Genomic DNA, 14,757 nt, shown 5'->3' with positions numbered 1-14,757 from the left:
CAGTCTACAAAATATAATTTGTCTATGTTATCAGGTACTGCAGGTGACACTGTGAGAGTGTTCTTCTTTCGCGAACAAGATTCACTGTCGTGTCCCAATCGCTTACATAAACTACATTATTTGCGTGGTTTTGGACATTTAGTCGAGAGGTGACCTTTTTGGGAACAATTGTAGCACTTTACACCACTCAGTGAGTCCTTTTTGCGTTCGACATTCGTGTAAGTGGGTATATTCGGTCTTGTTTGATGATATTTTGTTCCGCTGGGTCTATCTCGTCTTTCGTCTTTAGGTGGTCTTTCTTGTTCAATGGTGGACAAAAATTCTTTGTATAATTTTTCAAGTGTTTCGTAACGTCCAGCTCGTATATTAGTTTGTATGCCTTTATCCCGTATACCATCGATGATATTTCGCACAAATGTAAATGTTCCATTTTACTAAAATAATATGACGCCACTGTTTCTTCATGTAACCTGACGCGATTTATCATCTCTTTTATAGAGGTGGCAAAGTCAACGTGAGTAGGAAATGCATACTTCAGAAGTCGTTTCCATCCGTCCCACGAATGATCGTAATCTGTTAGATTATTATACCAACTTCTCGCGAGTCGTTGCAACCTCGCTTGCATATTGTAAATTTTGGTGCAATCGTCCCAACCATGCATGTCCGATAATTGCTCGATTTTGTATAACCATTTCTTAGCGGAAAATTTTGATGTTTCAGGGCAAAATTTTGGGATACCATTTTCCCGAGCCATAGATTTTGCGCTTGACATAGTGCTCTTTAAAGTATTCATGTTTGTATTTTGTATGGAACTCATACTGGTTTGAGATCTGATTAAACGTTCAACCAATGATTCTAAACGTTCAATTCCATCTGTTTCTACAATTCTCGTTGTTTGTTGTACATCTGCCGCGCGCGAATTCCGTGGTGACGGGGTACGAATCTGGCGTCTCTTGGGCCTCCGGGAAACATCATCATCTTCGGACGAAGATGTCGGAGACGTTACACGTTTGTGTGACCTGTTTTAGATTGTAAAATACACATTTAAGCGATAAAACGATTTGTTTACTTTTGTTACTAACGAGTAATGAAGGGTCCAACTTACGGTTACAAGTATCCGTTTCAAGTTGGGACAGTAGTTTTATAAAACAGTTCACTACGCGATACACGCTGTATTGTTGTTTATAGTCACTATTTTAACTCGGCACGTGTGCCACAACCCCACACCTGAACTGTAATAGCACCTTACAAATGATACACCTTTTTTTGACATTTACACATTTTTATTTAACGAGAACAAGAGTGGCCGCGGCTGCTACCATTCCTCTTATTCTTCGACTTATTTTCTTGTTAATCGCGATACGACATCACATTATTTATTATGCCAGATCGTAACAACCAACAAACAAAATTAACAAGCAACTTGATAAAAAATAAATAAGAATATAAAAACGCTAACAAGAACATACTAAAATTTCAAGGTCTTCGGTCGTATGCAAGCTCAGCGATGATATTACTCAAAATTTTATCGAATATTTCAGGGGGAAGGAAGGGAGATAATTGTTTCCCGCCTTAATCTAAGTTACACTTATATTTTGTTAAGGTGTAATTTCTCACATAAATATCACATTTTACATATCCTTCAACGTCCCTAAATACAACTACACATTTTCATTATGTACTTCACCTCAACGGCACATTTAACTACTTTGTACTTTCTTTACATTTACGCACATTAGAAGTACTACAAACGTGTAAGATACAATAATTAATGTCTTTTCTGATAAAATCACGAAGACATAGTCGCCAACTAATCTACAAACTAACCTAATATAAAAAAAACCTAATCATATGTATAAACAATTCCTACGTACAATATATAAAAAACCAAGATTGAACGAAAGTTAAACTATAGAAACGAATTCGGAAACAGTCGAGTGGTGAAATTAAGTTCCCATTGTGATACGGTCTGCCGTGACTATTACCTATCACACGTCTATGATTAGTGATTGTGAAATTCGTAAAGGTTATGTGCTATTGTTTAAAACACCTTCCCTCTGACTGTTTTCTTGTGCTTATTCAATAAATACACTAATGTAAGCTTTCTATAAGAGAAGAAAGGTATTTTCCAAAAAGGGGACGACTTTTAGTTAATAGAAGCTGTCAAAATGAGCTGTCAACGTGTAATCTACAAATATTAATTTGCAAAAAAAAAACGTTAAAAAGGCCTTTCCTCGGATTTTTTCATAAAAGTTTTTCAGAATTCGGTCATTGTAAGTCATTTTCATCAAAGACAAACATATCTTTTGAAAGATATATATTTATCAAGGTTGAACAAAATGAAGATTGAATTGTTCAATGAGTTTTTGACCAGAATAAAAACTCCAAACAGGCAAATGTGAATTTGAGAACTTATGTGACGAAATGCTGAAAGACAAGTATTCGAAATTAAATATAATCAAGTAAAGAGATATATTACTAAAAGAGAATAAACTAGATTTGATAAAAGCGATAAACATTCCTTATGAGTTTCTTATAAATATACCCTTTTTAACTAAAAACCGTACTACGGGAGTTGAATTATTGCTGAAAATATAGGTGGCGACTATCAAAATGAGCTGTCAACTGTGACGTGCAATCTATAAATATTAATTTGCAAAAAAACCAAATGTAAAAAGGCCTTCCTCGCAAATCCCCTCTTCATGAGACATAGATTTTTCAGAGTAGTTATTCTCAATTTTCCTGAACTTGGTCAATTGGTTGCTAAGATCTGTTTGGGCGAAATTAAATATAATTTCCCCTTTGCGTTGAATGAAACTAGGCGGGTGGACGGTTCCCGAAATGGTCCAACCCACTTCTATTTGCTCGGTACATAGTAATCCCCAAAACTTATCGACTCCGTTTAAAATATCAATTAGACCACAATTATTAAAATTTTGATTAGTTAGCATTAAATTCGGAAGTAATTTCACATGGCTTATATCAATAGAATGTGTTAGCAAATTACACGTAGCGTATTATGATGCCCTTGACACTTGGGACACGTGGAAAAATTGCACTGCTCTAGGGAATGATTTTTTCGAAGACAGTTTATGCTTTTTCTTCATTGATTCGATTGGAACTATGTGCTAGAAACTTTTTGCAATTGTTGTAGTGAGACCCTCGTTACAAAACGAACAAATGGGACCGCTCGAGTTTTTGAGTACGGAATGACCCTTCACTGATTTGGGTTTTTATTGCTTAAATTTGTCTAAAGAATTATCCTCATTTAAACCTTTTTTCTAGCGATTTGCATTTCTCAAGTGAAATGTTCGTGAAAAGCTTTTGAGTCACGGCAGTTTTTTGAAGACACGATGAAATAATATATATTATTAGTATATTGCAATATTCTACGGGTTAATCCAGTGCTTCTAATGTTCGCATGTTTCGCGTCATTCCATCAACCAATTTTCGAAGGTCCAAATAGGATTGCCTTTTTACTGATTCAAGTTCGAAAATTGCTTTTATATGATTTCGAATTAATATTTATGTGTTTTCAAACCTATCAACATGTAAGGACCAAGCTATAGTATAATTGGATGACGAACACTCCAGAGATTTTAAGAAATCACTGCTTCACCCTGTTTCAATATTATAGATTAACGAAATGAATGTATCTTTGAAAAATAACCACTGTTCATAATTGCCACTGAACGTTGAATGGAATTGGGGGTAACTCTATAGTACTATTACTGTTCTCTATTACAGACACTGAATCGGAAGACTGAACTGTTTGCTTAAATTTTTGAACTCGATTTTTAGACATGAATTGTTTCGCTTTGAGATAAAATTTGAAAATGTAAATCTTCAAATTTGAAAATATAAAATTCAAAATATAAATCTTCAAATTCAGAACGTTCTTTTTGATGTATGTCTAGAGCCGATAAAAAATCAACATCTTCAATTTCAGTGTGGACTTTGTTGAAATCGTCAGGAAACGATTCCGCTAATTTTAGTTTTGTAATAGCACCTTGAAAGCGCGTTAAACTAAAAAATTTTAAGTTACCTCGAGAGTTTATTAGCTTATCAAGCTTGGCCGTTTCGGAAAATTAATTCAGCTTGAATATGCACAAATAATGGACAGATAAAATGTATGTTAGTGGACACTAACCTGATTTCTTCTTTTTTGGAAATCTGTCTTCTTCACGTTGTCAACAGCCCAATCACAGAACTGCGATGATAAGCAGCTACCACCCGAAGAAATACACAGATGCTTTCAGTTTCAGTAAAATAATAAGTACTGACTGATTGTCTTTGGAAGTCGAAGTATTTTCTGCGAATTGTACGAGTACATTCAAACAAGAAGAGACTACGTGAAATTAACTAAAGACAAAAAGATAGATTCCATAGCTATTATTCAATCTGAAATAAATAACGTAAAAGACTCTAAAACATTTTGGAAAACGACCAAAATTAAAAAAACGCAAGCCTTCCACAATAGCGGGAAAAATTTGGACAGATCAGATAGAAGGTTACTCACACAAGAATCAATTTCTTTCGATGAGTATGTAACTGTCGCCACCCATACCTAGACAAGGATATAGAGGTGGAGGAAACAGTGAATATTATTAACAATTTAAAGTTAAAGAAATATTTGGCCCTAACGAGATAACTAATGAGTTTTACAAAGCTATGCCTCCAAAATGGATATAATTTATCACAACTTCATTTGAAAAAAGGGGATATGCAAGATCCAGCAAATTACAAGGATATTGCTCTCTTTACTCCGGTATTAGCGGAAAGAATAAAAACCTATGCAAAGGGTTCCAAAATACTTCCCGAAGGGCAAACCATCTTCAGAAAAGGTAGATTATGCGATGACAAGAAGTCAAAGTAGATACAAATCTCGCAAAGCCTAAAGGAAAACTCTTCACCACATGTTTCGAAAAGGCATATGATTCAGTAAACCATACCCTGCTTTGGCAGAAACTCTTTAATGTAGGAATAAGCGCCCAAATCATCAAGGTCTTGCAGAGTTTCTACTGCAAATCCAAACTCAAAATCAGAGTAGGCATAAAAAAAAAAAGAATACCAAACATCAGCATCACCAAAGGAATCCATCTGGGGGATTCACTCAGCCATATACTTTGTTCCATTTTTCTACATGATATTGGTACATACTTTATAACTCACGATCACAAGGACATTAACGAGAAGTTGGAATTAATATTTTTCGGAGATGATGATGTCGTGGCTAACGATATAATTGATATGCAACACAAGATAAATACCTTAAAAAAATTACTGTAATGACAATTACTTAAAGGTGAATAACTTCAAATTTTTTCAAAAAAGGGACGCAAGAGAAAATTTAGACCAATAATATTCAAAAATCAGATTCTCAGAAAAGTCAATAACCTTATAGATGTTGATATAAACTTCTCAAGCTTTGGACTTTTTAACGCAGATACAAAGGCCCGAACAGTAAAATCGCGAATTGCTTTAGCATCGATATGGACTCCTATGACTGGAGCAAAGACGACAAATTGGTATTCCAGAATTAGACATTTCGATGCGGTTGTTGTAGTAACTTTAATAAATGGATCAACCATCTGGGGACTCAACCAACTAGAAGAAATTGATAAACAAACTTCTTTAAAGCACTACTAGGGTTACCAACATGCACACCGAACTACATGATCAATCTAGAAACTGGAACAACAAGACTTAGCTTAGAAACAATCAGAAGAGCAATAAAATATTAATATATTGTACAAAAATTTTAGACATGAACGAGGACTGATTCCCAAAAATTTGTTAACCAGAATTTAATTAAACTAGATTGGTCTTCGGGTAACAGCACCAAATATAATCAGATAAAGGGACTCTTGTCTAAGTTGAATTTACAGTTCATTACCACAATTCACAAACATTTAAGGTTCATTATCAGACAATAATATAATAAATAGCTTTATCGAAAGCACATTTCACGAAGACGTCAATAAGATTAATTTCAAACTACAGTCATTTACACAAAATTTTAAAATCAACATACGGACCAAAATGTAAAGAATACCTTATGCTCCAGCTACCTCTGCCTTATATAAGACTTTTAGCGCAATCGAGACATTAAAGACATAATATTCAGAACGAATGAAACCACCTTGTGTTCATTATGTAACCTAAACGGTTATGAAACTCTAGAACATATGATAACGTACTACCATCTTTATGACCCCCTAAGATCTCACCACCTTAATCATATCGATTTTCCAGAAATTCTCTGTAACTATGATTTAACCCACGTTAGGAAAATATTTTACTTCATGACAAGTTCATTTAAACTAAGACCATCATGTTAAATAAATAAAATTATTTTAAAAAGTTCCCAAGTCATACATTAGAAAGCCCTGTTCAAATACCAAAACATTAAAACCAATAGTTATATGTATAGTAATCATATGTTAACTTAAATATGAGTTAATGTTAGATAAATGAATACATTATATATGTATATAAAACCTTGTAACAGGATCACTTCTTAATACAATAAAGACTACTACTACTATTTTATCATTATTATTAATTTCTGGCAATTTATCAAAAAGTAAATTTACCGTAACACCTGAATCTACAAGTATTTTTAAATTTTTATTAAATAATCATACATTTCTTAAAGGTACGCCTTAACAAAATGTAAGTGTAAGTTAGATTAAGGTGGGANATCATACATTTCTTAAAGGTAATCCCTCATTTGATTTTATATTAAAAAGTGACGATCTTCCTATGTAACGATTATGAATTAAACAGTTTTTTAATCTTCGGACTCGGTGCTCTCCTGTAGTGCCTCTGTGAATAATTTTAAATTTTGCAAATGATCATTGAAAAGAACAGAAGATGCTCCTTCAATGTCATTTTTAGAACAAATTTCCGTTAAAAACTTAATTACTTTTTTAAATTGTTAAATGAATTTAACTTTGACAGTAGACCGACTAGTTGTTTTTTCTAGGTTTTATTCCATTTAATAAGAGCGACGTTTCGACTTGTGTACAGTCATCGTCAGGCTAAAAAACTATACATACAAATACAATTTTGTTGAAAACTTAGTTGCTGACTGACTAACATTCATATCACATTGTTAAACAAAATACCTGAAGTTATAAAATTTGTCATCTTCGATATCATTCAGATGTAAAAACATCTTCGTTACTATCGCCTGTAACCATAGAAGATTTGTTTACATTTCGTTGAATTGAATTCGACGTGGAAACAGCTCGTATTTCCCTCAATAGAAATAAAATACATCTTTGATTAGTTTTGGCTTCAAAACATATCAAAAAATTAGTTTAACAGTTTTGACGAACACAAATAAATATGAACGGAACGACAGAAGAACTTAGCAATATCACAAAGTCACGTGATTGTACATGTGTTTTAAACCTAAAGATCTCTTCATACTTACATGTACTGGTCGTTGTATAAGTACTATATTATAAGCTGCGCTTAGCTTCTGGGTGTCGGTTTGCGCATTGATACAATTCAAATTGTTTTTAATATAACATATTTCGGCTACTTCTCGTTTGTTTTGATGGGTTTCTTAATGTAATATTTTTGTGTTTTTCCAATCAAAATCATGACCTGTATTTTTTCTATGAAAACCCCAGTAACACAACAATACTGATAAAATATTATATTTACATATTGGTTCAATGATGGAAACGTCAGATTTTTTTTTATTGGTCCAATGTAGATTTTTAATACTAACCCAATACGAAAAGGTAGATTATGCGATGACAAGAAGTCAAAGTAGATACAAATCTCGCAAAGCCTAAAGGAAAACTCTTCACCACATGTTTCGAAAAGGCATATGATTCAGNTATTGTATGAAATGATGTCATCTACTCTTCCGCCCGCCTTCCTTGTCCCCAGCACATGCTAAATACACCGAAATTGATTTGTTAATATCATTGTCGGTAGCATTTTGAAACCGCTTTCGGACAGCTTCTGAAATGCAAAAAGATTGTCATTATCCTCGGAAACAGCAATAATAATTATTGTAAGTACCTACACATATCACATTACGAGCCACCTAAAATATACCTACCTACAACCAGGCTACAATTTAATGAGAACTATAGCTTAATATTTATTCTAAGATTACAAAAAAAAAAAATGAAGAAAATATAAACTGCGATGACGCCACGGCGGAGCTATGCAATCAAACATCGGCAAAACATACTTAACCAGTTATGTCCAATACTATTAGGTGGTTATAAAATCACATTAATTTTAGAAATATCAATTTAAATGCACTCACCATAAGATTGGATAAGATCTGTACTGAATACTCTGTACGTTACACGTCCATTTAAGATTCGGTGTAACTACAACTTAAAAACTTTACAAACAGACCTTCTGAAGGGTGAGATCACTTCAATGGGTGAGATGGAGAGCAGGCTGTATCAAGCTAGTAATAAGTAACCAGTACAGATATTTTGACCCAAGGGGTCCGGCAAAAGTACCTGAAGGGCAATTAAATTCAACAAAATAGACTTCAAAAGTGTCTGAAAAACGTTGTTAATGTGAACGAAATATTCTTGTGAGTTCTAACACAAATCTATACGCATTACAAATACATATATATACCGAACATTATCTTTTCTCTGACTTATTGTATTATCAAGTTAACATTAATTACTGCACATGAATATCACACAGTACATAACAATTAATTAAACAAGTAAAATATACATTTACTTACCACTTCTTTGCTTGCTTCTACATTTACACAGTTTATTTCCACTAATGGGCGAATGCAACAAATACTTTAAGAGGATGAAAAACCCGGTAGCATTTCCGACCATAAGGCAATTTCTAGGCGACCTAAATGTAAACCATCGACCTTCAATAAATTTTGGTACCCATGCACCGGGCCACGTGTCTTTATGGACTTTCAATTTTGCCAAACAAAAAAAAGTACATCCCTTATATATATATTACCAATATTGGGTAAATATTACATATCAATATAAATAAAAGTTATTGCCAAATATCTTTTATTAATATTGGATCAATATCGGATAAACATGGTATTAAAATATAGGAAGATAGCACATCTCCTATATATTACCAATATTGGCTAACGGTTAGTTAGGTTGCAATTTCTAGGCGATTCAAAAGTTAACCATCCATCTTCCAAGAATTTTGGNATATATATCCTATATATTACAAATATTGGCTATAAATTGCCAATTATTGTACCAATATAAATAAATAAATAAAGCCTTTTATTTCCCGTTTTTACATAGTTTTGGGTTAGTAATTGAATTTGAATTTATTTCTATGTTAGTATAATAAACTAGGTCTGATCCTAAACAGGAACCCCGGTGTGGGTAAACGCCTCCTCCAAGGATGCCCATTTTTCACGGTCCAGTGCTACTTTTGTCCAGCCTGGGCCTGCAGTAGCCTTTATTTCGTCTTCCCATCATGTGATTGGTCTTCCTCTCGTTCTTTCCCCTTGTGGGCCACCCCATAGTGTTACTGTTTTGGTCCATCTCTGATCATTTGTTCTTGCCACATGCCCTGCCCACTTCCATTTTAGTTTTTTTGCATAAATAAGGCTGTCTTTCGCTTTTGTTGCTTCTCTTATTTTACTGTGTCGTATTTTATCTAGTTTTTTGATCCTTAACATACTTCGTTCAATACCTCTCTGGCAAACACTGATCTTCTTTTTAACGTCATTGGTGAATTTCCATGTTTGACACCCATATGTCAGGCAAGGTATAAGGCACATGTTCATTATTTTTGTTTTAATAGTGACTGGCATGTTGCTTTTAAAAATTTCTTTAACGCTCCAATACTTGTTCCAAGTTAGTTGGACTCTCCTTTCTATTTCCAGGTTTTTGTTTCTCCGGTCGAAGCTAATTAGCTTTCCTAAGTAGATATATTTTTCTACGTACTCCAGTGGTTTGTTGTTAACTATTATTGGTCTCTTCCTTCTATTTGTCATTGCCATTGTCTTCGTAGTATTCATTTCTAGTCCTACCTTAGTACTTGCTTGGTGCAAGGTCTCCACCATGAACTGTAACTGGTGGCTTGTTTCCGATAACAGCACAAGGTCATCGGCAAACCTCAGATGACTTAAATAGGTGTTATTTATGAATAGTCCCTTTTTGTTCCAGTCTAGCTTGTTCATGATTGACTCCAGGATGGCCATAAATATTGTAGGAGATAGTGGGTCACCTTGTCTTACACCTCTTCTGATTGGGAAGCTTGGACCCAAGGTTTCCAACTTTATTCTAGCTGTGCTTTTGCTATATATGCTTTTGATGGCGTTTATGTATATCTCCTCTACTCCCTGTTCTTTTAGGCTCTCCCATATGCTCGTATGTGATACAGTGTCGAATGCTTTTTGGTAATCTATGAACATGATATATAGTGGCCTTTGTTTTTCCTGGTATTTTTCTAGTATTAATTCAAGTGTGTGGATATGGTCGATTGTTGAATAGCCCTTCCTAAAGCCAGCTTGTTCTACTGGTTGTCTTTTTTCTATGGTATTAATGATTCTTGCATTTATTATAGCAGAAAATAGCTTATAGAGACTAGGTAATAAACTGATTGGTCTGTAATTCCCAATGTCCTTTGGGTCACCCTTTTTGTACAACAGTATGATGTTAGATTCAGACCATTGGAACGGTGCTTTGGAGCCTTGCAGTATCGAGTTGAACAGTTCTGCTAGTGGTTCGGATAAAATTGTATGTGCTTTCTTCAGTGCTTCATTTGTAATACGGTCAGAGCCTGTACCAATATACAATAGAATAAATATTGGGCCAATGTCGTGTGCTACTGGGGAAGTAACAACATTATGATAAATAGGTTTCTCTCTAATATTATCAAAATGTTCTTTTGTTCGTGTTGAAAGTTTTCGTTTTGACTGACCGATATAAACGCTGTTACAAATTTTGTCTTTACAATCAATTTGATATACAATGTTTAATTGGTTTTCTTTTTTGGTGCGATCCTTTCCTTTAACAACTACATCAGTGTGTTTATTATCAACTGAATTAATAATGTTTAAATTAAATTGTCTAAGTTTTCTGCAAATAATTTTAGTTGAGTTATTTATGTAAGGTATCCAAGGTTTTCTCTCTTTTTCAGGATTTAAATCTGGTTCAGTGTTCATCATATTAATTCTACGATTGATATTAGCTTTTATAAACTTTAGGGGGTAACAGTTATCAGTTAAAATTTTGATTATTTTATCCAAATAGAAAACCATAGCTCTCTTTTGGTGAATTGGATGATACGAATTAAAATGTAAAATTCTGCCAGAAAAAGTCTCTTTTTGATACCAATTGGTTGTAAGTGTGTTTTCATGTCTAACTACTTCTGTATCTAAAAACGTATTTTATTTCTATTGAGGGAAATACGAGCTGTTTCCACATCGAATTCAAGTCAACGGAATGTATAAAAATCTTACATGGTTACAGATAAAGGCGATGGTAGCGAAGGTGTTTTTACATCTGAATGATATCAAAGATGACAAATTTTATAACTTCAGGTATTTTGTTTAACAATGTGATATGAATGTTAGTCAGTCAGCAATTAAGTTTTCAACAAAATTGAATTTGTATGTATATTTTTTTAGCCTGATAATGACTATACACAAGTCGAAACGTTGCTTTTAGGTTTAATTTCATCGTTTTTAGGTGTAGTTTCGCCTCTAAGTTGTCTAAAGACAGCGTAACCTAACGTACCTTAACCTTAAACTCTTTCCAATATTCTTAACTTCTTTAAAGCATTTACATAAGCTTTCAAAATTTTTAGTTTGTAATATGTTGCTAATTGTAGGGAGCAGCTTCGAGAGATACGCCGAAATTGTAAATTTTTCTACAAATTTTTGAACTTCTGTCAAGAATAGTTGACCTTAATATCGCATCTTCTAATTTAGCAACGTCATAATACAATTGTTTAGCCGAATTATTTTTTGGAACCATCGTGCACATTTCTAGTACGGACTGTTCAAAAGATTTATCGCCCTCATACGTGTCTTTAAAAAATTCGAGAATTTCTTTTATAGAATATAAACTCCCATTCTGCAATAAATAACGGAGTTCACCTTGTATTTTAGCAAGTATAAAGCTAGCAATAATATTTTTGTGTGAGTTACTACATGCCTTTAATAAATTGTCTAAAACCTTTGTCCAGTGGGTCAGGGAAATATCATTCTCACCTCCATTGAAAACTGGTAAGTTATTTGACAACGTGGTGAAAATTGAATCAGAAATTCCATTAATGACAGTGGAATTTGGATACTCTGGTTGTAAAGCAATCATAACCTTCGTTTTAAAGCACTGGAGATAATTTAAAACTACTCACCAGAAAATTGGGATAAAATATGTTTGATGCATAGGATTATTGAGATTCCTTGTCAGCCAATTAATTACGGGTGGATACAGTTGTGACTACGTCTCTGAATTCCTCTGGTGGTTCTTCCGATTCACCAGCGTTAATCTCCGAAGAAACCCTTGGAAATATTCTTGGAGAATCCTTGGAGTATTCTTAGGGAATTCCTTGGATATCCTACCGACTGCGCCAAATTTGTTACGACGCGACTTTAAGGACTGGTTCGAAGGTTCCTTGATGGTCGGCGTACAATACGTTATTGTTCTCTCAGGCACGTTTATCTGGGTGTTCCTTCTAATTATTGTGAAAACACTTTTAGTTTACATCATAAACGTTACTCTTCAATATAAAACTGGAGTTTTCCAATAATAGAACAATTAGGAGAAGTCTTCGTATTTAAAAACTAATCTTTCGGCAACCAAACTAGTCGATATTACACAAAAAGAGTAGTATTTTAACAGACTTTATTAAAAAATATAGGCATAGGCCCAAAACGTAGGTGTATTTAAGAACTTAATCAATCTATTGTTTTTAGAAGCTTAGATACTAAATGTAAGTCATTACGATTTATTACCAATAATGAACTAAAAGCAAAAGTGATGCTAACATTAGTGTCTATACTCACTTGCACTTTATTGCAGACTTGCGCATTTTATTTTGATTTTCCTATAGTAATGTTGGCTCTATTGTAACATAACATGTTGTCATGACACTTTTTAAATTATATATATTATGAAAATAATACCTGCTGACTTGAATATATAGGTTAAGGTAGTTTAGCGGAAATTCTATTTACGCTGGAGTGGCAATAAATTTTTTATAATCAATAGTTAAAGCTTTTTCATTTATTGAAAGAAATAATTCTAACGGAGTAAAAATTCATTACATAAGCTTATGAAGACTCTTCTTTCACCATTTTTAGTAACTAAGTAAAATTTCATGATAAACTTAAAGACTTTTCGATAACTAAGGTATAGTTGTAAAATGCTCCAGTTTTGAATTATCACATTATAAATACGAAATCCAAGTACGATGTGTAGAGGTACAAATTCTTAGAATAGTTCCATTTTTTATTAAAAATAAAGGACAACAATCATAAAGCACCACAGCAAATTTTATTCGCAAGCCTCGACAAGCTCATGTCAAACTATGTATTTGCAAGAGGAGTTAATTATTAAAATCTAAAATCCTGTTTTCCACTTGTGGTAGCATCGATAAAAATTAAATCGACGTAGTCGAATAAAATTTATTTAATTTTGAATTGCACGTGTTATTTCACAGATACTGTTATTTTACAGGTTGTGCAAGATTCTATCCAAGTCGCCAATATAGCCGATCTTTATTTTCGGACACTTAATACGCGCGTGTCTGTTGTTTACATTGAAACGTGGCAAGGTGGTAATCAGATCCAAATCGATCGGACTCAAGACATTAGTCGTGCTTTATCGAACTTTAACGATTACACCTCGCGAAAGTTGTTTAAAGTAGACAAAGACACAACTCAGTTATTGACGGGGGAAGCATTTCTGGGTGGCGAGGCGGGAATGGCTGTTCCGGGAACAGTATGTACTGCTAAAAGTGTTGGAATTAGTGTAGATATTAACACGTATGAGCCTCATCTTTTGGCGGGCACTATGGCTCACATGATTGGTCATAATATCGGAATGGGACATGATGATGGAAGGGAAGAATGCTACTGTAGGGACTGGCATGGATGCATTATGGCTCAGGCTATCGTTGGCTTGGATAATGTGCAACCATACAAGTTCTCAGAGTGCAGTAGATCGGATTATATCGACAGATTGCGTACAGGAAATGGAATTTGCTTGTTAAATAAGCCAAATGAGTTGGAGGTAAGAACCTTTGAATACATATTACATTTCCATCTAACTCTTATTTCGCCCTTCTAGAATAGAATTAAAGCCAGGTAACCTTTAATTAATGTAAATTATGTATTTATCTGTTTCTAAATGGGCATTTATGATTTAATCTACAGGTATACAATTATTGCCATTGTCTATACCGATACGTAAATTTGTCATAATTAGTTAATAATTATGCATTATTGTTAAATACATAGTACCGTAAATAAGTGTGATGTATAAATAAACATCAAAACACTCGAAACTCCATAAAACGTTTAGTTTCCTAAGACTCGTTTCACCGTCAAGGTACCGTCCTCAGATATATATTTGTGTGTATACACGTATATCGTATATAAGTCTACATAACTATATATTTTATATATTTCAATCGTTACACTTATTAAGAGATAATCTGCTTGCTCAGTTATGTACACCCAGCTAGTAATATAATACAATTTTGTAGTTATTAACATGTTCACTACAAATAATAATAATAATAATTTATTCA

At 33.6% G+C, this 14,757-nt stretch overlaps 1 protein-coding gene across 1 annotated transcript in view; it reads left to right on the top strand.

Moving 5' to 3' along the window:
* LOC108741980 (disintegrin and metalloproteinase domain-containing protein 11) overlaps positions 1-14,757 on the top strand; it is a 248,754-nt gene that overhangs the window by 101,377 nt on the left and 132,620 nt on the right. The window contains exon 7 of the mRNA XM_025976347.1: positions 13,683-14,237. Within this exon, the coding sequence (XP_025832132.1) occupies positions 13,683-14,237 (555 nt within the window). The remainder of the gene's footprint in view (positions 1-13,682; positions 14,238-14,757) is intronic.

This window comes from Agrilus planipennis, unplaced genomic scaffold (genome assembly GCF_000699045.2).
Source record: "Agrilus planipennis isolate EAB-ADULT unplaced genomic scaffold, Apla_2.0 scaffold284, whole genome shotgun sequence".
Lineage (NCBI taxonomy): Eukaryota > Metazoa > Arthropoda > Insecta > Coleoptera > Buprestidae > Agrilus > Agrilus planipennis.
Note: the sequence above shows the minus strand (reverse complement) of the source record. Positions and strands in the feature narration are given on the sequence as shown.